Source organism: Strix uralensis, chromosome 14 (assembly GCF_047716275.1).
Source record: "Strix uralensis isolate ZFMK-TIS-50842 chromosome 14, bStrUra1, whole genome shotgun sequence".
Lineage (NCBI taxonomy): Eukaryota > Metazoa > Chordata > Aves > Strigiformes > Strigidae > Strix > Strix uralensis.
In genome coordinates, this window is record NC_133985.1 from 4,391,381 (window position 1) to 4,418,195 (window position 26,815).

General features: G+C 44.4%; 1 protein-coding gene, 2 long non-coding RNA genes and 1 other non-coding gene across 12 annotated transcripts in view; 1 reads left to right on the plus strand and 3 right to left on the minus strand.

The window, feature by feature from the left end:
• MATR3 (matrin 3) overlaps nt 1-16,649 on the minus strand; it is a 28,251-nt gene extending 11,602 nt beyond the window's left edge. For 2 of the 9 annotated variants that reach the window (XM_074883999.1, XM_074883993.1), the window contains exons 1-5: nt 16,221-16,443; nt 6,992-8,066; nt 2,423-2,484; nt 1,866-1,907; nt 1,502-1,605 (exon numbers count right to left, since the gene is read on the minus strand). In XM_074883999.1, coding sequence (XP_074740100.1) covers nt 1,502-1,605; nt 1,866-1,907; nt 2,423-2,484; nt 6,992-7,882 — 1,099 coding nt within the window. In that variant the 5' untranslated portion in view covers nt 7,883-8,066; nt 16,221-16,443. Of the gene's footprint in view, nt 1-1,501; nt 1,606-1,865; nt 1,908-2,422; nt 2,485-6,991; nt 8,067-16,220; nt 16,510-16,576 lie in introns of those variants that run through there. The other 7 variants (XM_074883998.1, XM_074883994.1, XM_074883996.1 and 4 more) reach the window with 7 other exon arrangements.
• Nucleotides 16,650-20,016: 3,367 nt separating this feature from the next.
• Nucleotides 20,017-21,754, minus strand: LOC141949865 (uncharacterized). Its single transcript, XR_012630869.1, has 3 exons — nt 21,458-21,754; nt 20,977-21,203; nt 20,017-20,306 (listed from the first exon to the last, which is right to left on the minus strand). It is a non-coding gene; the product is annotated as an uncharacterized LOC141949865 (long non-coding RNA).
• On the minus strand, nt 20,475-20,679 carry LOC141949992 (small nucleolar RNA SNORA74). The gene has a single exon (XR_012630899.1). It is a non-coding gene; the product is annotated as a small nucleolar RNA SNORA74 (small nucleolar RNA).
• Nucleotides 21,755-21,848: 94 nt separating the features above from the next.
• Nucleotides 21,849-25,676, plus strand: LOC141949866 (uncharacterized). Its single transcript, XR_012630870.1, has 4 exons — nt 21,849-22,121; nt 22,226-22,331; nt 24,437-24,511; nt 24,593-25,676. It is a non-coding gene; the product is annotated as an uncharacterized LOC141949866 (long non-coding RNA).
• Nucleotides 25,677-26,815: the final 1,139 nt, after the last annotated feature.

The window sequence follows — 26,815 nt, forward strand, 5'->3', positions numbered from 1 at the left end:
AGTTGCTGCTGAGCAGCACTTACACAGAGTCAAGGCCTTTCCTGCCTCTCACCCCAGCCCACCCGGGAGCAGGCCGGGGGGCACAAGGAGCTGGGAGGGGACACCGCCGGGACAGCTGACCCCAACTGGGATGTCCCAGACCGTATGGTGTCGTGCCCAGTGTGTAAAGCTGGGGGAAGAAGGAGGACAGGGGGATGTTCGCAGCGTTTGTCTTCCCAAGTCACCGTTACACATGATGGAGCCCTGCTCTCCTGGAGATGGCTGAACACCTGCCTGCCATGGGAAGTGGTGAATGAATTCCTTGGTTTGCTTTGCTTGCATGTGTGGCTTTTGCTTTACTTATTAAACTGTCTTTAGCTCAACCCTCAAGTTCTCTAACTTTTACTCTTCCGATTCTTTCATCCATCCCACTGTGAGGGGAGTGAGCAAGTGGCTGTATGGTGCTTAGTTGCTGGCTGCCATTAAACCACAACAGGCTGTTAACTTATTTCAGAGCTTTTGTAACTTGAGGTCCTCCTTCCTGATCATTCTGTGCAGTTTAGAGAAAGAGCTGCATTTACTAACATGCAGAAATAGCAGAGAATAACTAAAGCCTGCTAAAAAAAAAAAAAATCTCTCCTGTTTTAGAGTAAGATTTGCTATAGCAAAACGTTTCCATACAAAAAAGACGTGAGATCTCTTTAACTAAGATACACTTTTTACAACTGAGGTTTTCGGTGTAGAAAAAGATGCCTAGTTTTGGTTCTAAAACACACCAATTCTATCATAATGCCCATTTTACTAGCAAACACCTGAAAAAAGCCTTTCAGATAGTTTGCCTCAAAGTCAAGTTTGAGATGTTTTGAAAAATTAACAGTATTATTTTAATGAAATCAAGGATGAATGCATCTATCATCTAAAAATTCCTTTAAGTATCTGAAATACTTGTAGTCTGCCAGGATATCTAGGTATATTAATTAGTTTTGCTCTTTTAGTCACTCAAACTATTTAAAAGGTAGGAAGTAACAACTTCAGGCAAGAACCTGATTCTTAGCCTGCCTGTGAAGAAGAAGCTTGCATCATCTATCTTCCCATTTCTCAGTTGCTATTCAAATTTATTTGCTGAATTCATTTGAAATTAAAGGGGAAAAACACTTAGGTCATTGAATTCTTGCAAATTTCACAAAAAAAAACCCCACCAACATGTAGCTAATCAGAAGATAAAAAAAACTTTTAGACAGGAAAAATACAAGTCCAAAACACATGTGGATTAATCAAACACATTTAAAAAAAACAGCCAAAATAATGCGGCTGGTAGTTAGCAGATGGTAGAAAGGTGAAAGTGTGGGATCTGAGTACCAGTCTTTGGCCAGGGATGGACTAAAGTATTTCAGTTCCACTGCTCTGAAAAGTGACTGTGTTGTGCTGTTCTAAAACACTGGTAACAAATTAAAAAAAGAATAAGAAAAAAAAAAAATCAAGAATTTAAAGTCTTGTGAAAGTAGGTGCCTGTTGATGTTACCTCTTGGCCCAACAGGAGGTCCTCCAAGATGAAATGGAGGTGGTGGTGGTCCCAGAATTCCTGGTGCAGGGTTTGTGGACTGCTGTAACATAAAGGGATCACCCCTAGAAAGAGGGGAAAACACACCTTAATTTTAAACCAAAACACTGTGAATCTTTCATTCTCAAAAAAAGCCTAATTTCTGCAGAGCATCTAAGGAGATATCAACTTCAGCTACTTTTACGGCTGCTCTTCAGCTAGTAGAAAACAAAGGGAGGTATCAATTTGAAGAAAAGGAGGTGTGTTGTTTCACATAAAATGTTAAGAATGTCCTCTGCTTCAAGTAAAAAAAGTTACAAGTACTTTAAAAGTCGTAACTACTTACATTCCATGTCCTGAATCACTGTCAGGATTCCATTCTGGATATCTTAAAAGAAACAAAAAAGAGAAGGTAAGAAAAATACAATCTCCTCTACCTATGTAGTAACTTTCATACAAGCAGTGATACCATTCCATCTTAATACAGATAAAACAGATGGTAATACTGCCCACTGCAAGACACACGAGCAGTTTCTATCTACAGATCAGAAGTGCTATTCTTAATGAGAAACTTCATACCCTATATGTAACATGTCTGCCAATTTATAAGCCAAACTGCACAGTATGTTTCACCAGGAAAATTTACAAGTTGGTGTGACTAGTAAAAAAAATTACAACGGATTCTCAACTGTTAAGATCCAACTCTTTACATATATATCAGCAGGATTTGAAAGCTAGGAACTGAGATCCCTTTTTTGTCCTGAAGATGTTCTTTTAAGTTGTTTTTATTTCCTACAAGGCACAGCATGTTTTCTAAACCTGCTTCGTGCAATGTAGTTGGCCATTATTTAGTTGTACATGCCCTCATGCCACAAGAACGTTTACTGTACTTCAAATTCATACATTTCAAGCAGCAGCTGACAACGTCGGCTGTGAGTCGCTCCATTGATATGATGGTTCCACTCCTGCAGCAAAGTAAATAATTAAAAATTAACAGCCACATATGGCAAGCCATTTTTAACAACATAACGTTGTACAGCGCAGTATCTTCTCTTCTAAGCTGAAGTCTTGCAGGTACACAGATAACGAAATCTCTTTTTGTAGTGCTTTAAAGAGACACTGAAATTGGACCTACCTCAACTCCTAACCTGGGTGAAAAGGTGTCTGATGAAAAATGTCTTGCAATCTATGGGCTTGACCCTGCCTCAGGGTGCAAATCTTACCAGGGGATAACTGCTACAGCATACATGCATGTCATTGCAATTTCAACTTTTAGAACTGGATGCTGAGATTTTTTTTTTTGTCTTCAGTAATTTTAGAATTTCCTCCACTCTCTCTGCTTCATTCCTCAGACTTTTAAAGATTAACGTGAACTAAACACTCAAGTTTTTAGAACCATAAAGCAGCCAAGAAATTGCAAGGAATTCAGAAAGGAAAGACTAAAAGAAATGAAAGTGCATAGCTAGGACAAACTACAAGTATACTGGTGAAATATAAAAATATATGACCATTTGAGGGGGATAATAAAGAAAAAAAAAAGGAGATCAAGATGGTACAAAGGAGGAATAATGGAATTAAACCAAATCAGCCAGGTAAAACTCCTTCTGGTTCTGGTTTTAGCACTAGAAAGGAATGAGGGCTTTCCACTTTTTCTCTGCAGACTGTTTTGATTACAAAGGGTTATTTATTTCAAGAGAGAAGGCATGGGGACTCCTCCTTTATCAAAGTACACAGTGCCTGATCTCCATAACCTTACAATCTTACAAGTAACAGCATTAGTTTGTGCTACATTTCCATTTGTAAAGTGACAGAACTTTGAAGTTTCACTGCTGCACATCTGTGAGCCACAGTCTTAATTTCCACTCTGCTGCTCTTCAGTAAGCAAAGAGATCAGCAGAGACACATGGGGCAAGTTTGCTTTAGGTTCACAGAGAAATGAAGGGGAGGGTAATTATAGATCTTTGGGGGGCAGTTTAACAACTAAAGATTTTCTCTTACCAACTACATTTTCAACTGTGAACATGTATACTGCACTGGCCAACTGTTTTACATGTCTCTTCTTACACGTGTATTTCTACTCAGCACCCACAAATTAGTTTTTCCTAGTCTCTCATCTTTCCTGATTTTTAATTTCCACCACACTGTAGCCATCCTTCTGGATACGAGACACTCCTGAGGCTTACTGTAGTGCTTCCATATGCTAAATGCCTACCTTGCACTTCCCACAAAGCAGAAAAGCCTGGATTTGAAGTCTCTCAAAGTACTGTCATTAAGCTACACTACAATATTACTCCATGATACACAGAATATAACGTGGAGCAAGATCAAACCTTCATTTTATCAAGAAGCTGTAATATGAGAGCACCACTTTTTCTTAACTGCACAAGACGTAGGCTCTGCAACTATAAATTAATAAATACGCTGGCAATTTAGCATGAAAAAACCCCACCAAAACCCCCATGCAAACCTATCCCTGAAACACTCAATACTTAGAAACAAAGTTTCTTCAGTTTAAAACTTGTTAGCAAGTTTTAGTACAATACTAAGGAAACCAGTCCTTTGAACACTAAAAAACTCTCTAAATTAGGGTGCACAATCTGTAAAGCCTCAGTGGATGATTCTGCTAGATATAATGTGCTTTGAAGCTGTCTTAACACATAATTTAAAAATATTATAAACAGAAGTAGAAGTTATCTGCAAACTAGAGCCAAAGTCTGAGAGATCTAATTCTCATTACACTTCAAATGCTTTTAAATTGGCAAAACAGGGAGATCTGACATATAATTTAGGATTTCACCCCCCACCCCAGGAAAGTTTTCAGAACACTGGTTCATCTACGTTATTAACGTTTTATTAAATACAATTCTTACTCTGGACTTCCCTTTAATCCCTGCCTCTACCCAGTCTGGAGCACTACTCCTCCAAGGTCTCAGGGCACTAGATATTTACAGACACTAGTTAGCATGAATGCCTGAAGTTAAGCTAGAGAAAATCTGAACTGAGTTTTTTAAAACTCAGATTACCTCTTCCCTCAACTGATGCAAGAGGACACACTGCTCTTCAAAAAATTAGGCCAAACTTAAGCACCTAATTTTAGATAGCCCTCTATTAGGGACATGGCCCTGTTCTTCCTTTGAGATGTATCACCATTTCAAGTGTTTAACCTCCAAATTCTTCATCTGCTCATGTTGCATCAGCCTTTTTCTTTGGCAGGGAAAACAATCCCTCCACGTCAAACATCTCATACCCTGATAAAGGGATCAGGATTGACAAAATGGCTAAAAAGCTGGGGCACAATTTACTTCATAATTAGACAGAAAACAAACTGGGTCTTAAAATACATACACATCAAATTAAAGAAGCAATTAAGAACACTGCTAAAAAAGAAAAAAATAGAGGACTAGTCTGCCAGCTTAAGTTACATTAAGGGTGTTTAACCTCTTGCTCATGCTTAAAATACCCATTGCTTTATCATACACTTTAAAAAAAAAATCTTCTATGATATTTTTATTTGGAGGTGGGGAAAATGAGATTTTGATACTGCAGTAGTAAGTTTACATTGTCCCAGCTAAGAAAAGCATTCCCTTTCTGCTTTCCATAAGTCTTGGTTCAGATCAGATTACTTTAAAAGTTAAGTTCTACTTGATTCAATTTTGTAGGTGACAAAATAAGAAATTCTGTAACTGTTAGGTATGCAAAGCAGAGGAAAAAAGGAGAGAAAGAGAAAAATTCTTGCAGTGACATGATTTCTGAAATTAGAAACAAACCCCAAACTTGGGTCATAAGAAACAGATGATCCAATCACCAATTTTATGGTGTACTAGCAGTTTAAGTCAAAGCATATTCCTAAAAAAAAGATGGGTTTACATGTTACAGAAGAAGTCAGCCACGTAAGTTATGCTGTCAAAAGAATTTGGTATTTCTCATACCTGGAAAGATACTTCATGTTGGATATCCTTTCAATAGATCTGCATACCAAAGCAAACTAAGAACCATGAGGCTTTAAAATAAAGTGCTAAAAAGAACCCTACTTACAGGATTACTGGTTGCCATCTTCAAGGGCCTCAGAAGTTTATGTTTGCAATCTAACCAAATGAAGTCCTTTTACAGAACTGAGCATGGTATCTAAACTGTTAACACTTAAAACCTTTTATGAAAATAAATGTCAAATACAGGAGACAAGAAACCCGGATTACTGTGATTATTTTGTATGCAAAGTAATTAAAGCAACACAAGTTCATAAACTGTCAGATCAGCTGCAGTCATACAGTTGTGTGCTCTAAAACTGGTTTGATCATTCCTTGCAGGAACAGAATAATTCCTGTGTTTCAAAAAGATTAGATGTACAGAAGCAGCGCTTTTTGAGAGGTAACTGTAAAGAAATGGTTAGTAACAGCAATTCCACATTGTATCAATTTTACAGTAATAGCATGTATTATATTTTCAATTGAAGGCCTTCAAGCTCATTAGCCACTAATTGTGACAAGAGGGGCATTGTATTAGCCAATTAGCCAATTAAATTGCCTAGTATACTGAAAATCAGCAAGATGAGTAAAATTGGAAAAGCTGAAAGTGAGAAGGCTCTGAAAATAACGTCTGAATAAACAGGCCATTTTGAGTAACCTGCTACCTTTGCAGAGAGTTGAACTACTCATGGATAAACTAAGAGGGAAGTCTCAGCATAACCGAATATACCCGAAGATCCACTCTACTGGCGAGCCAAGAACAGAACACTACTAGGAACACAGAGCAGGATACTGCAACAGCAGACTGATTGCTCGGAGAGTCTACAGGGATAGATGCAACATGTGACAATAAAAAGTGAGTCTGAAGTGTCTAAGAAAGTTGTGAAAAGGAGAAAAATGACGACAAATTTCAGCCATAGTATGAGATAGAGTGTTAAAGTGAAATTAAAAAGGCAAGAATGAGCTAATCTAAAACGTGTTTTTTTACTTTTGCAAATAAGTTCCAGGGCTCTACATTAACTCTTTCCCTTTGGACAGGGAAAAAGCAGAACTGTGCAAGAATGCATCTTAACTACATATAAATCAGCAATCAAGATAGATGTGGAGGAGAGCTGAACTGGCTTCCTGAACAGCACAGTAGACACACTGCCAAAAAACCCAAACCCAACAAAAAAAATAAAAAACCCACCCCAAAAACCTCTTGAATGCCAGATGTTTGTGGTTAAGAGAACATGTAGATGTAAAATATAAATAAGATATCCCAGTAGATGATAGCTGTTTGACTTGAAGTTAAGCAATCTGGGCACACAAAATACATTAATGTAAAGCCCTGGTTTACAATGTTTGTTAACAATTACCTTGTAAATAAACCAAGTGCCTTTTTCACTCTCAAACCAACTTTCAGATCATTTCAAAAGCAACCAGGCTATAGAAATAAAGAAATAGGTAAAAACAGAACAGATACTACAACGTAAAGGAAAATAGAAGTATCTGGTGCATAACTCACCTTATTAGAATGAACTGGCATATCACATATAGAGCACAGATGGGGATAACCCTTCGGTAAGAATCCATGGAAGTCTTCAATATTGCTATTTGGAGGAGCACCTCTCTTTTTCTCAAAGAGAGATCTCTCAGGACCAGGACCACGACCCATTCTGTCATACTCACTGTCAAATTTATGATAGTTATGCGAAGTCTCACCATAGAAAGATTCATCCCTACACCTTTCTCCATCTCTTAATCTGTCATCTTCATAATCCATTCTGTCATAATAACCAGATTCTTGAGAACGACTTCCATGGTCATAGTCAACCACTGGGTTGAGACTAGGACCACGATCATCAAAGCTATCTCTTCTAAAATGCCTTTTTTCTTCCCAATCATCCCTAGGTACTCTGTACGGTGGTTCCCGTGTGGATGATCTGCCATCTCTACCATAACCTTCTTCAGCTCTCCTCCTTTTAAGTTGTAGAAGGATCTGAGGCAAGTTTTCAGGAGTAATCTTGTCCTCGGGATAGCGACTCAGTTCATCTAAGTCTCTAGCAGACAGACCAAAGCTGGCCAAAATGTTAGTGGCCTGGTCTGCATCTCCACGGTGCTGAGAAGACAAAGGGAGCGGACCTCTACTTCCAATGTTAAATATAGACTGCAAATTATGGGAAGAGGTACTACCAGAAGACAGTGCACTATGAGATCCTTGTTGGTTCAATGAAGAACTCATTCCAAGATTCATTAAGCTAGCAAGGCGTGCAGTACCCTGGTTCATCCTTCCAAGAGATGCTGGCATATTTAAAGACTGGGTAGCAGCAGCAAGAAGGCCTATTCCTGCAGAGAGGTCACGCCCATGACCTTGTGAATCCCTACTCAGAGATGACTGCTGGAATGACTTGGACATTGTAGAACTATAGTTTGTCTACTTTATGGATCAAAAAAAATTTCTTTTTTTTTTTTTTAAAGATGGCTGAAAAGAGAGCTCACACTAGAAAGCTAGGCAAACTTCACTTCAAAAATGGTAACGCCAAGAAAGAGGATCAATAATGACTGCAGATCTTCTTCAAGCTGAGAAACACCAGACAATTCTGTAGAAAAACAAGCAGTTTTAGTCATAAATCCCTTTAAACAGATGCAGTTTTAAACTTATGCATCATGTTGATCTAAAAACATTAAAGATCTCAATCTTACAAGGCTTTTATTACATAACTTAACAGATTCAAGAGGTACCCAGAACCTACATATATTATTTCAGATAAAAATACAGTAGTGTTTCCTAGACATACTACTCTTCTTCTACAAAAACCTACTTTCATACCGAAGACAAGTGAATTTCAGAAGTTTGGGATGTCTGAAAGCATCTAAGGTTTACTAGCATGTAAGCCCTGATCTCTGGTTAATGGTTTTGTTTATACCCTACATTACTGTACTGTGTTCTATGAGAAGACCATAAAAAATAAACTTAAGCCCATAGAATCCAAGATGACTTTGGCATATAATACATATTTGAAAATGAAACCTATACCACCATAGAATAGGACGAGAGGAAGTTAAAAGTAACTGAAGTTTGGGCAAAAAGTTTCTGCTGTAAGATCTGGTAAATGAGACCAAACATAATATTCAATCTTTATGCAGTAAAATTCAAATTACCGATGTGAAGACAGATGTGAACAAGAAAAATAAGTTTTAAATTTTGCAGGAAGTAAACAAGACCTCTTGCTCAAATTGCAATTATAGGGGTAACAGCACTTAGGAAGTGATTCTTTATTCTGTTATACTGCAGCCTTGACATCAGCCTGTACTCGCAGACCTCAAGCTAAACAAGGTCAGGCTTAGTACTGGGATGGGAGACCCAAGGAAAACCCTGCTCCTGCAGAAAGAGACCCTAGGTGAGTCAGGAGATGGCACTGCGCCCCCAGCCAGCCCTGTACCACAGCGGCGTCCGTGTCTCTTACCAGCAAACTGCTTCTCCCTTGGTTCAGGCCTGACACTTTGATACCATGACCACATGTGGTAGTTAAAGATCCTAAACCAATACTTGTAAGAGATAGATAAGCGCCCCGTGTCCCACTAACATACTAACCCTCCATTTAAATATTTGGTTCAATGGTTCTTCACCTTTTAACTAAACAAAGTATCAATATCCACAGTATATTTTATAGTGCAATGGATATATTTCATAAAATATTCTTTTTTAGCGCAGAGCAGAAATAAACTGTAATACTTCTCCCCATACTCTTTCAGCCTTGGAATAGATACACAAAATTTAAAGCAATTCAGCACACAGAAAACATTCCACCAGGAATACGCTGTTCTTGGGTCCCTGATGCGGTAAATCCCTTTCAAATCTCTGCAGAGCAGTTTTGCTTCTCCAGCACTGCCACTCAGATGCACATAAAACATATAATCACTTGAAAAAGAAACAGGCACAAATTGCATAGTTCCAGATGAAATCGGCTTCTAAGAGAACAGGTACATTTGGGGAGGAATGGAAAGGACAAAATGAAAGCAAGGATTTTTCCTTGAAGAGACCAGTTCTGCAGAAGGCAATTTCTCTTGTACTGGAAATAGAAGAAAAAAGGTCAAGGTTATGAGCATGTCTCTATCCCAACTTCCTACTCAATCCAGAGCCCTGTTTCAACAGCACATAAAAGTTTTTTCTACTTCAAGTTGAAAAGCACTTGGGTTTTCTTTCTTGGTAGCAGTGTGTTACAAAATTATGCATTTATGTAGAAAAATAATGGATTCTATGAGAGATACATAAAGGACACAAAACCCACACAGAATTCCATCATTGAAACGTCACTGCTTTATACAGTTTGCTACGTATTCTGTTATCAGTACATCTGAACTCGTATTTCAGCTGTGCTTTTGAAATCCACATATGTTGGAGTCACTTAAAGCAAGCTTAATTGTGAAACATTTGGTTAAGAATAAGAGATTGAGAAACGTGGGGATGAAAATAAGTTTAAAAGTATCTGAGGCAGAAGACAGAAAAGCACTGCAGAAAGCTTCAGACAAAAACAGTAAAACAAGAATATAGGGAGAGCAGACGAGGCAAATTCTAAGTGAGATATCCAGGACAGGCTGACCACACTAAAGAACACCTGAACAGAAAGAATTTAAGAGCTATATTGAAAAAATCCACAATGAACATGAGAGAAACACTAATATTCACCTGGGTACCATGTTTCATCTTACATACATGCAGTAATCTTCAAAGTACTTTATGACAGTTTTACAAGTTAATCCTTACTCCTTCCATTTTTACAGATAAATTTCCTTCCATTTCATTTACACACTTACAGAATGGTTTGAAACTGAACTTACTAGGTTCTTCATAAAATCAGATATTCCGGAGGGCTTTACAAACCAGACCCTGACAGTGATTCAGCAGACAACCACATGGTCAGGAAAGGCTCTGTGAGTCCTGCTGTTAATGCAAGGACCTGCACTATTCAAGTTTTCACTAAATCAGGAAAGTTCTCTACTCTTCAAAAATACCCTTTCTCTTTGAACAGATGCTCACTAATCCTCTTGTCACAATTTTCAATTGGCAGCTCATTGTCCACTGCTCTGGAGAGATTAGCAGAGAACAAAACCCATCACATAGCAGTCTGGCACAGACCTGGGCTGCAGAGAACCTGATTACATGCCATGCTTTGGCCCCACATACACATGGAGGTTTTACATAACCATACCGTGCTGCTGCAAATGCTCCTAAAAGAAAGCAGCAAAGGGAAACAGAAAAAACAGGAAAGATGGGGGGGGAACACAACGGACGGACACAAGACAAAAAAACAAAGAGGGACAATCTTATGAAAAAGCATGATGTGGGACAGTAAGACACCTGTATGATGAAAACAGAATATGACGTTGGCAGCTGGTGGGCTAGCCAGTAAACTGCCCTACACCTCATTAGGTATTCGAGTGGAATACTTACAAAAACTAAGTTTATGAGTTATCCTCAAATATCACTATTGCATCACTGTCATTTTACATGCTGTGGCACTCTATTCCTAACCATGCCCATTCTTTAAGAGCTGATGAAGACAACAACAAAACAAGATGGGGGAAGAGCTCTAAAAATCATACCAAAGAATGTTTAACTTCCACATGGTCAGGTTTAATATGTAATTCTAAGCATTTCTTGCGTTGATCACTTCCGAGAGATTTCATGTCAGTATCTGATAGAGACAGGTTCCCAGGGACCAATGCCAGCTTTTCAGCGAGTGTGCCATCAACTGAGTCACAGCAACAAGATGAGTATGACTGAACAAAGCTGTCTAAAGATCCAGACATGATTTAGCAAAGTTGAAAGTGTTATGCTAATTGTTATTCATGTAATTTCAGCTATAATGGGAACAGACAGGCTTTCAGAGATATATTTTTAAGATCTGTGGACAGAAATTTGGCCATATTAAGATTTGGAAATATGTAATATAAAGCAATCTTGAAATAAGTTGAAAGGCAAAATGTTACTAGATTTCCAGACAAATGTGGACAATGAAAAAAGCCTTTTTATATCTACAAGTTGCAAAAGAGCTTTCTGTAAAGGCAGACAACAAAAATAAGAAATTTGAATCCTACAGAATACACTGCTAACAAATAAAGGCCAAAGTGAGGCTGATTTTCAAACACTATAGAAGGTTTTTCTTTTTGTGTAAAACTGATTATAAACTCCTTTCAATAAAACTTATAGAACTCTTGCTCCACATAAATATTAGTTTTGTTCCTGAAAACAGTTTGATTCAGTGAATTCTTGGGATACACTGATCATGCTGAACATAACCTTCGATTACTACCATTTATGAAACAGCAGGCTGAAAATAATTACCTAGCTCCCTATTCCTTTTTTTAAACTGTGCATATATATTATAGCTTTAATATTCTTGTTCTTAGAACGACTCATTTTTTTACTCATTCCTCTTCCACTATTTATAGAAAAGTCCCCAAAATGAAAAATGTTTTCCCCTTCTAGTCAGTTTCACTTTCACTTCAAAACCAAAATGACTCAAAACACATTGAACGTAATAAAATTAACTCAATTATGGTAAAAACATGAAATAATCTGCAAACTGAAAAACACGCCCTCAGTTTGTAACACAGTTTTTGAAGACCTTTGGGAAAAAAGTCTCAAAGAACTTACACATGCACAATCCTTGCTCTTTGAATAAAAACCTACAGATTTTTCTCCTCCCTGATGCGTTACACTCAGTGCAGCGCTCCCTTTTGCAGCAATCTATTCTGCTATAGAAGAATTCATATGCTTCTTGGCAAAACCGTCTCCAACGCATCATGGCAAAAAAGGTTATCAACAGAAGAGATCTGGAAGTTCAAGTGACAAATTCAGACAGGCAGCTCCCCATGTTGCTCTGAGAATTAACAGTAGTAAAAACAAGAATTTGCAAGGAAATTAGAAGCAGATGTTATCTAGCTGCTGAATGACCAAGCGTAATGGATTTGAAATCTACGGGACTACTTTGCCTTGGACAATACAGAAAAGGCCAGTTGTTCCAAAAGCAAAGGAGGAATTGTCTAGCAGCCTTAGATAGAGACAAACACAGACTATCATCCATTTCAGGTACCAGTATTCAGAGTGGTTATTTAATATTGCTGTTTCACACACAAGAAAACAACTCGTCTGTTCAACTGATCTTCAAAGGTCATGACCTCAAAAATTTAAGCAGCACCTGGCACACTGGATGCATGCAGTTTTCTGTGCGCAGATCAGACAACCTGTTTCAGGGCTTGCAGAACTACTGGAAGAGTTTCGTTTCTTAGGATTATGTTCAGCTTCATCTCAGTGACTTGCTTGATCAGAGAAGCACATGATAACCTTGAGATCTGAAGTTACTGTTCAGAACAGTGAAGTGTTACATATGAAAAAGACTTGTTTATAAATGGGGAATTAAAATGACCACTTAGCAATTAAGAATCTTAAAAGAACTTACAGTTTTCAACATCTGAATGCAGAAAAGAGCACTGTAAAAGACACCGATTTCCATTTCTGGTCATTTAACAAAAAAACAAGCATCTTTTTTTGGTAAGAAGTGCATGGGAAAAAGTGCATTTGTTCCTTAACAGAAACAAGAGTGAAAAAAGGGTCCAAGGAACAGTACAGGAAGAGTGGAGCAGGCAAGAAAAATGTGCATTTTTAGAGAGGGGAAATATAAACAGCCCAGAACATAGAGTAACTGCCTTCACGTGTACTGACCGCTCCGTAAACACACGATTACCTCTATGTCTTCCATGCACTCCTTCCTACTACCTGTAAGTCCACTCTTTGTCACTACTTTCAGAGCTCCAACTCTACAATAAGATGGATGCACACAGCTTCCAGCACCTACGAAAAGCTCCATGAAGCCATTAAGACTTGGTTCGACAGAAGGGATCTGCCAGAACCAAAGTCATTGCAGAATGATGTAGGATCTTAGACTGGAAGCTCTGGTAATAACGACAAAGTGAGGAGACAATCACTATTCATTCACATCAGTTCCGGAGATGAACAGCCTCACGGGCACCAAAGCTGTGGCAAAACCCACAGAACATACCATAATTATTTTTAAAAAAATAAATACGTCTTACATAAAGTGATCCAAAGACAGACCAAATCAGAGAGTTAATCACTGTAACAGAGAACCAATTTTACCTTTTTTTTTTTTTAAAAAAAAAAGCCCCAAAACAGAACACTTCTGTATTCTGATCTGGTAAGTGATTAAAAAGCCTTCTGAACGTAAGATTGCCTCTAGGCATTTCCAGAGCTGGGACAAAATCTCATTCTTTCCCAGATGAAATGTTGCATGAGGTTGTTGAGACGTATTTGAGTTGCAGAGAAGAATCAAGGGACTGTTTGACTGTTTTAGTGCTCAAAATAAAAACTCTCTTGTTTAAGTTATGACTATACAACATGGTACTTAAACACTTGCAAAATAAATTAGTTCAGAAATATTATGAGGTATTTGCTTTTGTTTTCAAGACTTGACTTAGAGCACTGAGGAAGAATGCAAGCAGCAGAGAGGCTACAAAAATAACACTCATAAATTAACAAACAAACTGAATGGACATAATTTCTTTGCAGCTTTGCTTACAACAGCTTCTCCCTCAGATTTGCTGAGCTACCCCGAATACTCTCAGGTATCAGACTACAAAGTATCTTTGCATTCACCAAAACCCTCAGAGATGTGTGCAAGTCACAAAGAAGGACAATAGGCAATATTTATTTCTTTATTTCCCACCAAATTAATGAGCATTTTTATTTAAGTGTAGTCCTGAATAAACCAGGTGGTGATCATATTTCATGTATGGACCATAATACCATGGATCTTTAATTCAGTTCGGAGCCTCAAAGACTGACTCTTCTTCCCTCCTCCCTTAATTGGTTTTTAGTTTTTACATTTAGAAACATGGATATTCACATTTTAAGGATGTATTTAGGAATTTCTCTTGGTTATACTTCCCATCATTTAGTGCTGGGATGTATATAACACCTAGGTACATACAAACTGCTGAAAACCGAAGCTTTCAATACACAGTAACTTCACATAGCTTCTCTAGAACAAACACACAAAAAAGACTCATGACATTGCAAGCCTCACCAGAATTATTAAGAAGCAATCAGAATTTCTGAATTTGTTTTTCAGATTTCATATCCTTACCTAGTGCACAACGTAGAAGTACAAATATTGGGTTACTACTGAACAAACACATGTACAAGGCTCACTCAAATTTAATTATTCCATGTAATTCAGTAAAGAAATATTTAAAGTGCTTTTGAATAAAATTCACAACAGAAGTTCACTAATTTCTCAGCAATAAATTAAAAATGTTAATATATGCTACACTACATTAAAAAAAGTGATTTAATATATTAAAGTTTTCAATGTATTAACATGTTTTAAAGTTCAGAAAGACTGAACAACTGGATCAACAGATTCTTTATAAAGTAGTATCAGAAAAAGCTCCCTTTTTGTTTTCAGAAGCATGAAAACTACACAGACTGTTTTAAGAGACACGTTTTCAACTTGAGCTGCTCCCTGCTTATCCTACTCTAAGAAGTCAGGACCACCTACTCCATGATAGTTCAAAAAACCTGAAGAATTTAAGGTTGAGTAAAAAGAATAAAGACTATTCAATTATTTAAAACAGTATCAGATACTTTTTTCCCAAAGGTATGCTTTATGGAAAGGAAAAAAGCTACACATTTAAATGAGGATTTTTCAGCTTTCTTTCTACAGCATAAATGCTTCATTTATCAGAACAAAGCAGTTCTTCGGGTTCCCAGAAAGTTCTCTTTAACTTCTGCTTATTTTCAGCATAGGTGAACCTTATGGCTCATTACTTTAACTCTGGAAACAAGATAGGTACATAAAAAAATATAAGACATTATTAATCCAATATAGGAGGAAAAAACCCACATCCCTGCAGCATGATTTGTAACCACAGCCTAAATTATATGAAAGTGAAACTGAGTAGAAAGAGTCGTAAAACAGATGCTGTCAGTATTCTTAATGCTCAATTCATTAATTCTTAATGCCAGATAAACATCAGAACCAGCAGTTTTTGAGAGTAACGGCCTTCAGAGCCGTTAAGGCACGTCACTGACATGCTGTTCAGCTTCCGAGCGGACGTTCTGGGGGGCTGGGGAGGAGAGCGACCAACTCTGAGGCCTCAGCCGGAACCAGAAGCGCTAGCAGGGCGCTCCGGTGAAGTTTCAATCAGCGGGCAGAGCGTGGTTTTAGCTGGGGTCACCCCTGAAAACACGTTTTACGTGCCGAAACCCCCCGCCCTACCCTCGCCAAGCGCCGGGCAGCGCCCAGGGGAACGGCCCCCGGCAGCACGGGCCGGGCAGCCCGGCACCGCCGCCCGGGCCGGCCTTTCCCGGCGAGCGGCCGGAGGCGCCGCAGCAAGGAGAGCCGCGGGGGGCCGGGCCGCGGGGCTTTGTTCGGGCCCGCCGGAGGCCGCGCGGCCCGGCCGCAGTACCGCCAAGTGGCGGGCGGGGGCGCCGGCTGCCGCTGCGGGCGGCCCGGGAGGCAGCGGCGGGGCCGCGGCACCGGCCCGGCCGGGCCCGCCGCTCCCGCATGCGCGCTGCCGCCGCGCGCCAGCCCCGCTCCCCCCCCCCACCTCCTCGCGGCCGCTCCTAACGGCCGCTCCCCGCCCCCCCCCTCCTCGCGGAGCGGCGGCCGCCAGCGCCGGTTCCCAACATGGCGGCGGGCCGGGGGCAGCCGCAGCGCCGCTCCTACCTGCGGGCCGGGGGCGGCGGGAAGGGAGCGCGGCGGCGCCGCCCGTTCGCTGTCGCACCAGCGGCGGGGGAGGGGAGGGACGGAGGGACTGAGGGAGGGAGGCGGCTGCGCGAGCCCCGCGCACGTCTCGCCGCGCTCGCGAGAGCACCGCCCGCCCGCTGCCCGCCCGCTCACGTGCCCAACGGCGGCCGCCCCGCTCCGCTCCGCGCCGCGCCGCGCCGCTCGCCTCCGCTCCGGGCCGCTCCGCTCGCTGGTGACGGCCGCCCGCCCCGCCCTCCGTGTGTGGATGTGGCCGGAGGGGGAGGGAGAAGGAGGCGCCGCCGGCCCGGTTCTCGCGAGAGGTGGGCGCCGCTCACCCAGGTATCGCGAGAGTCCGGCCGCGCTGCGCGGCGCCGGGCCGCCGCTCGCCCCCAGCTCATTGTCCGCGCGCTCCCGCGGGGGCGGATGGGAAGGCGCGCGGGGGCGGGGCTCGGCGGCGCCCGCCTGGCCCCACCCCCCGGCCGGCGCTGGGGGAGGCGGGGGATGGCGGGGCCGCGGGTTCGCGGCCGCCCTCGGCGCCTCCCGCCCGCCACCGCCGGAACGGCGTGGGGTGACAACCAGAGGGACAGTCCCGGCGTCGGTGCCCTCTGAACCCCACGGTCCCACAGGAGGAAACGCGTGCCCGGCCCCAGCAGAGGGAAACCCTCCTCAGACAGAGCCAGGGCTCCCCTCAGGGCCCAGCTGGCCAGTGCCTCGCCTGCTTTCCATGACTGGAAACAGAGGAAGGGCTAACGCTAGCCAACCGCTTTGGCATGTATTTGCCCAAGATAATAAGGGTTCCTCGCTGCCACTTGGCTCTTCTAACCCTCACAGCATTGTTACCTTTGTAATAGGGCAGACACTCATAGTCCCTGCAGGTCCCTAGGCCGGGCTCCTGGCAGCCAGAGCGGCCATGCTCTGTCAGCTCAAGCCTAAGGACTGCTCTCCTCAGCAGCATGAAGATGTTACCATCTCTAAAATATTTAAGACAACGGGCTCTAAATGCCTATTAAGTTCATTAGAAGATTCTGGTAAAAAAAACCCTACAGCTTATGTGCCAGGCTTTCCTTTTCATCTAAGCCAATATTGCCACCTTGCGCTGGAATGAGGAAAGTTCACTTTTCCTATGCTATCCTTAAATTGGTTGATTTTATGGGCAAAGTAGTATTCATACAATCGGGCAAATACTATCTACGATTTGAAATCCCTTCATAGTCAATATATTTCTTCCCAATTTAATTTTGTGGCAAAAGAACCAGTCTCTCCATCATCTTGGAAGCTGCTACGTTCCAGAAGCTTTACAAAGGTGAGGGTGTGTAGCTGAATTTAGTCTCCAAGGGAAAGGAAAAATCCGCCTTTTTAATTCATCACAGGCTGATTTTTCTTCTCTATATGTGGCTGGAGAGCACGATGAAACAATAACACAGAAGTTCTTTGAAGAAAACAGGGAATTGGTACAAAATACATGTTGAAATAATATGAAAGTTCTGAGAACAACCACAAGAAATTCAGCTCTCTTAAAAAGCGCAGCATAAAAAACAATTAAGTGCTCAAAAATAAACTCATAAATCTAAGTTAACAATACTTCTGTGCTCCAGTACTGCAGAGCAGTAAAAGCAGAGGAAAGCACCTTGATGAAATGTAAAGCAATCCAGCCGCTTTTGCCCAGTAAAAGTCATATATAGATTGCAAAATGTACAGTGCTAATAAACAGAATCATAAATCACACCAGAATTTCCCAGGTACAAAAGCGTGTCTTGCTCCATTTCCCTGGCTTTATTTCAACGTCAGTACTTTGCTCCTCTTGGACCACACACGTTCTCTCTCAATTTCCTTTGTTGTCCTCTGGTCAAGGCACCAAAGTGGCGGCGAGGTGAATTGTTTTGACCTTTATTGATTGCATTTGTGCTGCAGAAGGACTCGTACGGCACTGACCATCGCTCCCCTGCTAACACGGCTGCTGTGGTAAGGCACGGAGCTCTGGTGCCCTAAGCCTGCACTTGTGCTCATCACTGGAGAACGTTCATGACATTCCTATGTTTGTTCTCTTCCACTATGTGCACAAAGCCTGGTGAGTTTGGGGAAAAAGTGGTACCTCTCCAGCTGCCCGAGAGTTGCGGGGCCTCAGGAGAGCTCGCGTGGTGCGTCAGGTGTGCACTAAGGGCTCTGCAGCAGTTCCCAAGCACTCTGATGGGATGGATAATCACTGCTGCCAGCAGACTTTCTCCATCCTTTTCTACTGCCTTTTTTGTTATAGCACAGCCGGGCCTACAAGTCCTGGGTTCAGCCCTGAGACAAATGGAGCAGAGCTTTATCACAGAAACAGTTTTTCAAGGAAAATAAGTGAGCCAGCATGTATTTATTGTCCACATAGCACATGCTTTACGTGGTTGACAGTATAGCCTATATTCCTTGGTTTTTGCTGATTTCAGAAATACCTGCTGCAGAAGCAGAGACCCCTGACACAGCGAGCATGTGTCTTGGCAGCCAGCAGGCAGAAACCCCTGCCCACCCTGAGGGCAGCCAGCCACAGGGCACCCATCGCTCCTCTCCTGGGAAAGGGGAAGATTGCTGGACACAACATAAATCCCTAGGAAATCTGATTATTAGTTTTGCAGGGAGAACTTGTTCGTATAGATGATCAGTAAAATTATATTTTGTATTTGTCATAGACTTCAACTAAGAAAACACCTTTTCCCAGTAATGTTGAATACTTTGACAAATATTTCCACGTGGAGCATCACAAACGCACATTCAGCGATCAGCAATGTTCAGATAGCAGAAGGGCTCACTTGAACAGTGCCAGGGACATTTAAAAATTAGACGAGCCCTGAAAACATTCAGCACGGTAATTCATTTATACGAGCTACATGACAGAAGCACCTATTTGACATAAACCATCCGTAACTTGTGAACTAATCCAACGTGTGCCAGTGTTTTATCAAAAGCCTCACGTTTATAGGCCCCAGCCACTAACAACCTGAACGCACTGACGTTGTTACACTCCTGCAGACAGCACGGCGTACAACAGCAGGCTCGTGCCCGTGCTTCGGAGTTTAATTTCTGTATAGACAGCACTGTAGCTACAGTAGCATCTATGACAGGATAATTGTAATGTAACGTGACTGAAGACCATTGAACCATTTTTTAAAAATTGAAAACAGAAGGTTTAGCCTAAAAAACTCCTAAGTTTGGGTTATTTTACAAACACGGGGTTCTCCAGAAGACTGCGCTGAATCCAAATGGGTCAGGTATCTTGGTGAGAGCAATATACTCCTTTGCTCCAACTACAGTCACTTTTGAGTTCAAACAGCATTTTTGTTTGAATATGCAATGATCGTCTTTCCCCTCCCCACCAGTTTCAATGTATTTTACATCTAGGGCAGCCTTTTCCAACGTCTCCATCTTTTGTGGGCTTCATCTCCCTGCAGACCCAAGAAAGGGAGGTAATGAGAAAGTTCTTTCAAGTCAGGAACTGAAGCACGGGAAGGGTATCTTGTGAACTTGTACTGGCTGTGTACGCAGCAAAAAGAGGAATTCCAGACCTTCTTTCCTTTGTGGAAAACTTTAAACATCTGATCACCTTCAGAGTGCCGGAGGAAAGGAAGCTGCCCTTACAGCAGAGGCTATGGAGGAGAGCAGGGGTGTGTGGCAGGAGGGGCACCAGGCACCCCGTGCCCCACTCCTGCCCCTCCAGTCTCTCGCAGACAAGAATTCAACGTGACTTTCAAATCCTGCTCTACCCCGCAGCCTTATAATGAAAACCAAAATGAGCAAGTTTAAATATAAGGAAGTTTAATAAATAGAGGTCACAGAAAAAATTACCATTTTAAACAAGCAGTGAGAAGGGATTAACAATTAACAAATTGTATATGTCATTTTTGTTCAACCTTGCTCCCAACCACCTCTGATGTGTCAGGTTACAAGTACTTCTCTAGTAGTTGCATTTAAATTGTGGACTGTAAGTTCCCATCTTCTCAGATCTCTTTCGAATGGGGATCTTCACAGCAGCTCCAACAGCTTATTCCTTTTCTTCTGACAAGGGCTGCTGCTTCAGCAAGCCCCCACCTGCAGCAAAACATGCAAACCATTTCCGTGTAATTAAAAAACACAAAGACAGTTAACAGGAGTAAAAGACCCCAAATTCAACCCTTAACGCTGACCTTCATTTTTATATAAAAGATGCAATATTGAACAAAATGTCTGCAACAGAATTATTAAATTTTCTGACTGTGCATTGTCTGCATCCAATCTAGGATTAACTCCACCGAGAAGGAGTTACTCCACTCTCAGGCATGCAGAGCGCTGCCAAAAACCTGGCACCATCTAATGCTAGAACAGCACTGGCGGTGCCAGGAGCGACTCGGCAGCGCGTTTCTCTCCCAGCAGCATAACACTATCCCAGGCACTGAGCAGCAACGGCTAGCTGACTACCGCTGGATGAAACACAACTCAAAACTGAGTTTTTAAAGGACAGAAGGAAATAGAGGCCCAAAAGTACACCCCTCCGGTGATGCAGGCCCCACTTCCAACACCTCCTCTCATCAGGACTTCCTCCAGCAACTGCAAGTGCTGTGTGCTTCGCTAGATGAAGCGGGTTATTATTTCCACCCAAAGCATGGCAGGCTGGCACAACAGCCCATTCACAAGCCATCAGAGGCCATTTAGTTTACTCAGTATGGCAGAACCAACAGTCTTTTCGCCCATCTCCCCTTGTAGAGAGACCTCACCCACGTACCTCAAAAGGCTCCTGAGCTCTCCCTGGGCCTCATGTGCAGGTTATTCCTTTACATCTCCGCTGGCACGGGTCACGCTACGCAAAACTCGAGGGGTTTCACAAACGAAGGCCACCGGTGAGGGCCATTACCTGAGGGCTGTATCTTCCAGACAGCTCTCTGCCACCCGAGACCTCTGAGTCACAGCCATTCTTCACACACGCTTAAGCTGCGTTATCAGCTGGAAGCCCTAAAGAGAGCACAAGAGAAACATCATTTTAGATATTCAATTAATTAAATCTGTATTAACAGAGCTAAACAGCTGGGATCTGTCTTGCTGAAGGAAAAAAAAAAAATCAAACCGAATAATAGGCAGAGAAATTACTTCTAAACGGCACAGCCTGAACAAATTACCCTCCGGTCCCAGGGCCTCAAAGGTTATCAGCTAGCACGGGACGCCGCGCACGACCGCCTTTCGGCTATTCATAACAATTAAAAATATACCGGGGACTATTTCACGTGGCGTTTTCTGCTTCCAGAGCCCTGGGGAGGGGTGAGGTACCCCCCAGGCCTCCAGCACCGGTGCCCAGCCCTCATGGCGGCCGGGCAGGGCGGGAGGCGGCCCAGCGCCTCCACCTCCCTTCATGGCGGCAGGGCGGGAGGCGGCCCGGCACCTCCAGCTCCCCTCATGGCGGCCGGGCAGGGCGGGAGGCGGCCCGGCACCCCCACCTCCCCTCATGGCGGCCGCCCGGGCCAGCGCCGCTGCCGTCCCTGGTGGCGGCGGGGGCCGAGAGAGGCCGGGCCCCGCCGCGCGGCCGAGGTGGCTCCGCAGGCGCCGCCCCGCTCGCCTCGGCCGCTCCCCTCGGGGCGGGCCCGGCCCGGGGGCGGTGGCGGGGCCCGGGAGGCCCGGGCGGCCCAGCTCGGGACGGGCGGGGCTGAAATAAACTGCTCATCTCGTGAAAGAGAAGAAGCAGCAGCAGAAGCGGCGCGGCGCTCCCTTCACCTCCTCTGTGCGGGGCGTTCGCTTGTATCCCACCGGAACACCGACAGTGTGTGACCGCCTCCAGCCCCCAGCAGTGACAGACCATCGCGGTTATAAAAGTGCTTTTCATCAGAGCCCAGCTAACCCCAAAGCTGCTCTGCGCTCGGCCTGGACGTTACAGCCACGGTACGTGCGGCAGCAACGGCCGAGGGAAGCGGGACTGGCTGACACAGCACGTTTACAGGACCTTTTTTGCAGCGATTTACTGAATTTTCTCCCCCCTCCCACAGCATTGCACGCCCGTTTGCTCCAGGGACTGTCCGTGCAGCGCAGATGCTGTTGAGCCGTGGTCCGATGGGTACGGGGGGATCATGGTACCGAGCTGGAGAAGAGCAGGTGACACGGGGCAGGGAGCAAGTCCCCGGGCACGGGCGGTTTAGGAGCTGAGGATCACAGTAAAGCATCGATTTTGCTGTTGCAGAGCTCCAGATGTCAGTCTGTCCCATCCTAGGCTTGTAGCACACATATTTTTGAAGCACTACAGCTCCTTGCTGCTGCAGGTCCCTCGAACAGACGAGCTGTGCCTGCAGAGAGTGGTTCATGTCCTGATTTAACCCATTCTGCTGATTTATGGGAGCAAAATCTCGCCGATGCGATCCCTCCTTTTGTTCTGTAACTGAGCATTTACTCAACAGGGGTTAAACAGGCTTCTGGAGCCTCTTGAGTTGCTTTAAACACAAACTGCAGGGCTGCGCTGGGATGCAGGGAGCTCGGGGGGGGCTGTCTAGACTAGAGGAGCTCTTCTGAAGGCTGGCTGTGCTTTTGTTTTATGGTAACGTCTATCTCTAATCTGGCTTGAAACAAAGCGTCTCAGTCCCTTCAGTCCCCAACACTGCACTTGCAGGAGGGCAGGAGGATGTATTTAGCTTCCACCAAGCTAAAATAAAGAACAGGCCAAGTAGGGATCTCCGTATCAAAGAACAGCGTGATGTTTGCTGACATCGGCTGTGGCCTGGGAGAGACGGAAGGCCAACACAGCTAGGCAGATAAAACCGCCATGAAACCAGCCCTTGGACAGTCAGACCAGTGCTGGGGACGCTCCTGGGGTATTGCTGCAGGCAGCTGCCTGTAGCTCCCGTCCCCAGGCCTGGAAGCAGGCAGGAGGAAAGGCAGGAGGACCTGTTGCCCAGCCAGGTGCTGTTTCCAGTCATGGTGTGGTTGTGCGCAGCTCTGCAGACCGGTGTCTGGCCAGGTTGCAGCAGCACAGACTCCAAACATGGCATTGCTGGGCTCAGCCTGTTTCAGAAGCTTTTCCTCATCCCCTCGGAGGGACACAGCCCATGTAGAGAGCACGTTCACCAGGAAGCTGTGACAGAAAAGGGCTTTACTTGGTACCCATGGCAGAGCCATTGTGTTTCACCTAGTGTGACACCTTTCATCCAAAGTTCACAAATAACATGCAACCATTTATTTGAAATAAACCAATGCTCCAAATCCAATTACTGGAGGGGAAAGCTGTGCAGGAACGCAGGGAAATCATTGCTGTGAAGTGAGAGGCTGGTCCTGACATTGAGAGTCGCTGAGTTCTGGTATTTGGCATTCAGAAAGCTTTTGAAGTATCTCCCTGATCCTGCTGAAAACAACTTATTATAGGAGGCAAGGCATATTAATTTGGGCCCCACGCTGCGCTAATGAGTTATACAGCTTCCAAACTGGAGCTGTTGCTTAGGCAGCCTGCTCCGGGTCTCGGTAGAGCCCATCAGCCATGCCCGTCTGTGGGCACATGCCCTCAGCCACAGGCAGTAAGACCTCCGATAACAAAATCATGAAGTGCCCTCTGTGTTTGCTATTACCTGCCCTCCAGCATGGCAGCTTTTCATCAGCCCCGGATCTTCTGCATTGGAGTGTAGCCAGGAAAATATCCTTCACTAGGTTAGTCACTAGCTGGGAAAGCACCTAGCCCCTTCCACCGCTCAGCACCAGCCTCGCTCCCCGCACGCAGCCATGGCTGTCCTGAGCAGAACAAGCTCAGTGCTTCCTGGGATGTATCGGGGAGGAGCACCCCACGTGTCATGGCCTGCATGAGCATCCCCACATCCAGGAAGAATGGCTGCCCACCTCGGGCTGAAAAAAGACCAAGAAGCATTTGAAGGAGATACAGATGGAGTGGATGATTGCCTGAGGCAAGAGACAGCTCCAGCTGAGCTCAGTGGCATCCCCTAGCTCTGAGAGCCTAAGCTACGGAGGAGCATGGGGGAGGGATCCCAGCCTGTCCCGAAAGGCCTTGAAATGTCTCACTGGAGCACAAAGCCCTGGTGAAAAACATCCTTTGAATGGATCCCAGTGAGAGAGGTTATAGCTACTTTGCCATGCCTGACCACGGATACACAGAGCACTGAGCTGGCGTTAAAGTGTCCAGTGGAGGCTGGGGAAGGTGTAGCTGCATCTCTCTCCTAGCGATGGACTTGCCAGGATTACAACTTTTTTTCTGCTTGTTTCAGGACAGGGTTTTTTGCTGTTGGCAGCCCACAGCTCTTTCTGAGCTGACTCTTCCTACTTCATGTGTCTGAAGTGCAGTAAGTATCAGGGGTAAGCAGAGAGCCAGCTCGCCTGCACTCTGATTCCCGCTAGCTGGTGCTTTGTTTTGTTTTTTCCAGCTCCACAGATCCTGTGTTTCCTGCTCTGGTTCTCCATGCCCCTAAGTGTGTATCTCAGCGTTGAGGTTGGTGTGGATGCTGGCAACAAAGTTGATCTTGCTGAACTCTCCAGTTCAGACCAGGAAGAAAAGTGCCTTTACTCCTTGGATGTGGCACTTTGAACCAGAGTTCCTTCCCGTGCAGCTCATGACACAGGTGACACTGTGTCCTACCATGCTGAGAAGGAAAATTAGCCCTCAGCCCTCAAGGAGAGAGTCAGATTCTTCAGTCTGGAAGAAATGCTTTTGTAGCCAAATAATCGAACTAGAGGGAGAAATATTAACTGAATGAATAATTTTCACTCTCTGAAAGCAAGAATAGGGATTTTTCAATTAGAGACAAATTTTCTCTTAGCCCCTGACTTGTTAAACTGGGGTGCTTCTAGGTTTCTCTCCATCTGAACAAGAGCCGCGCATTTCATCTGACTCCGCAGAGGGGACCCTGCAATTTCCACTTCCCAGCTGTTATCACAAGATGGCATCACAGACCTAAAAGCTGAGCCGTCTCTGCTAAGGCTTGGAGATCTTTTCCAGACCCTGGGATGTCCAACCCCTGAAGAAGCTGTGGACTTAACCCTGCCTGCTGAGCTCCTCCGCCAGGTCTCAGCCCCCGACACTTGCTTTTAATCACGTCCCTTTAATGTCAAGGCTGTGCTTTAAGCACACAGCGTGCGGAATGAAAAGCTGCAGCCCTTACTCCTGTAACCTGTGAGCCATCTAATTGCACTGATTTAAGCTAGTTACAGTTTTGACAGTTAATGGCATACAGAGCACTTTAATCTTGACCTGCAACACCTCCGGCTCTTCTAGGGCCTCCTCTGCCCCCAAGGAGACACTGCTAATCAGACCAAGTGGTGAAGTAATTTAAGACATGGCTAAAGGGAGCTAAGGACAAATTATGAGTGAAATGCACCCAAGTCGTTTTGTTGCAAAGCACTGTCAAATTTAGACCTGTCTTTTGTTCGCCTGAGAATGACTTGGGAGAACAGTGATAAGTCTTTCAATAATTTACAGCTTTAAAATAATAACAGAAAGAGAAAAATTGCTCTTAGATACGTTTTTTTAAAAAATAAAGCTTATTTTGAGTTAGTTGCATAAAGCCCCAGTGTGGTACGTTATCCCCTCTGTGTCCCCCCTGCTACCTCTGCCCTCACAGGGATGCAGCCTGCGCCCCGTGGCATGACCCACAGCCAACGGCCATGGCTCAGCTTGGCCCCACTGGTGAGGAAGCTCCAGCCCCACACACTGCCCCATCACCTCAGGAGAGGGCATCAGCAAAGGCTTCGACTCCAACGGGACTGTGCTCCCCTCCAGCCCTTGTTGCTGCCATCCAAGCAGGCAGTACTTTGCCCAGGCCAGGCTACCACAGCTATGCTTACTGGCTGAGTAGTTTCTGTTTGCCAGGGGATAGCTTGGACCAGCCCCACCTTACATCCGTAGAATAGGAGCCCCATTTAAGCTCAGCCCTGGGGCTTCCCTGTTTGCAGGAGTGTTCTCCTCTAGGCCTGCCTCTGGTTCTACTCCTGGATGGGCCTCTTGGCTCCTGGAACCTCAGCTATATATTGTAGCTGTGTCTCTATCTCTATTTTTCAGATGAACTTTGGACCCATGTTTGTAGCTGTGCCTTCAGCCTTGTCCTTGGCTCATCTCCTCTTGCTCCCGGGTCCTCTGGACCTGGGTCATTGCAAGCTGGACCTGGGACTGCTGGTGGACCCTGTAAGCAGCACCTGGCTGTGCTCAGACCCAGAGGGACTCTGCCTGTTGGGGAGGATGGTATCTCTGGTGGGGTCAGCTTGGCTCCCCTTCCCTTAGGGAGCTGCTGGCCCTTTCTGCTGCCTGCTGGGCCCATCATCTTGTTGCAAAAGAGTAAGCACAAACTCTGTTAATCTCTACACTAACTGTGCTGCTCTGTGGATCTTCCTGGATCCCAGCGGGAGGGACCTGTCCTGCTGTGGTGTTCAACGGCTGTATCAGGAGACAGAGATGCAGGGCTGGATTAGTGTGAGGCTTGCTGTTCCTGCGTGTCAGTGGGTGCTCCAGGCTTCATCCACCAGTTGCTCTCTGTAAGAAGCAGCCATGATCTAACTGCATCTCCTTCCCTGGCCAAGGGCCCTGCAGCCTCCCACCGGGGCTTAGTATTTGTCTGTCTTGATAGATTGGTGGCTGTGCTGTCTTCTGGGGTGAC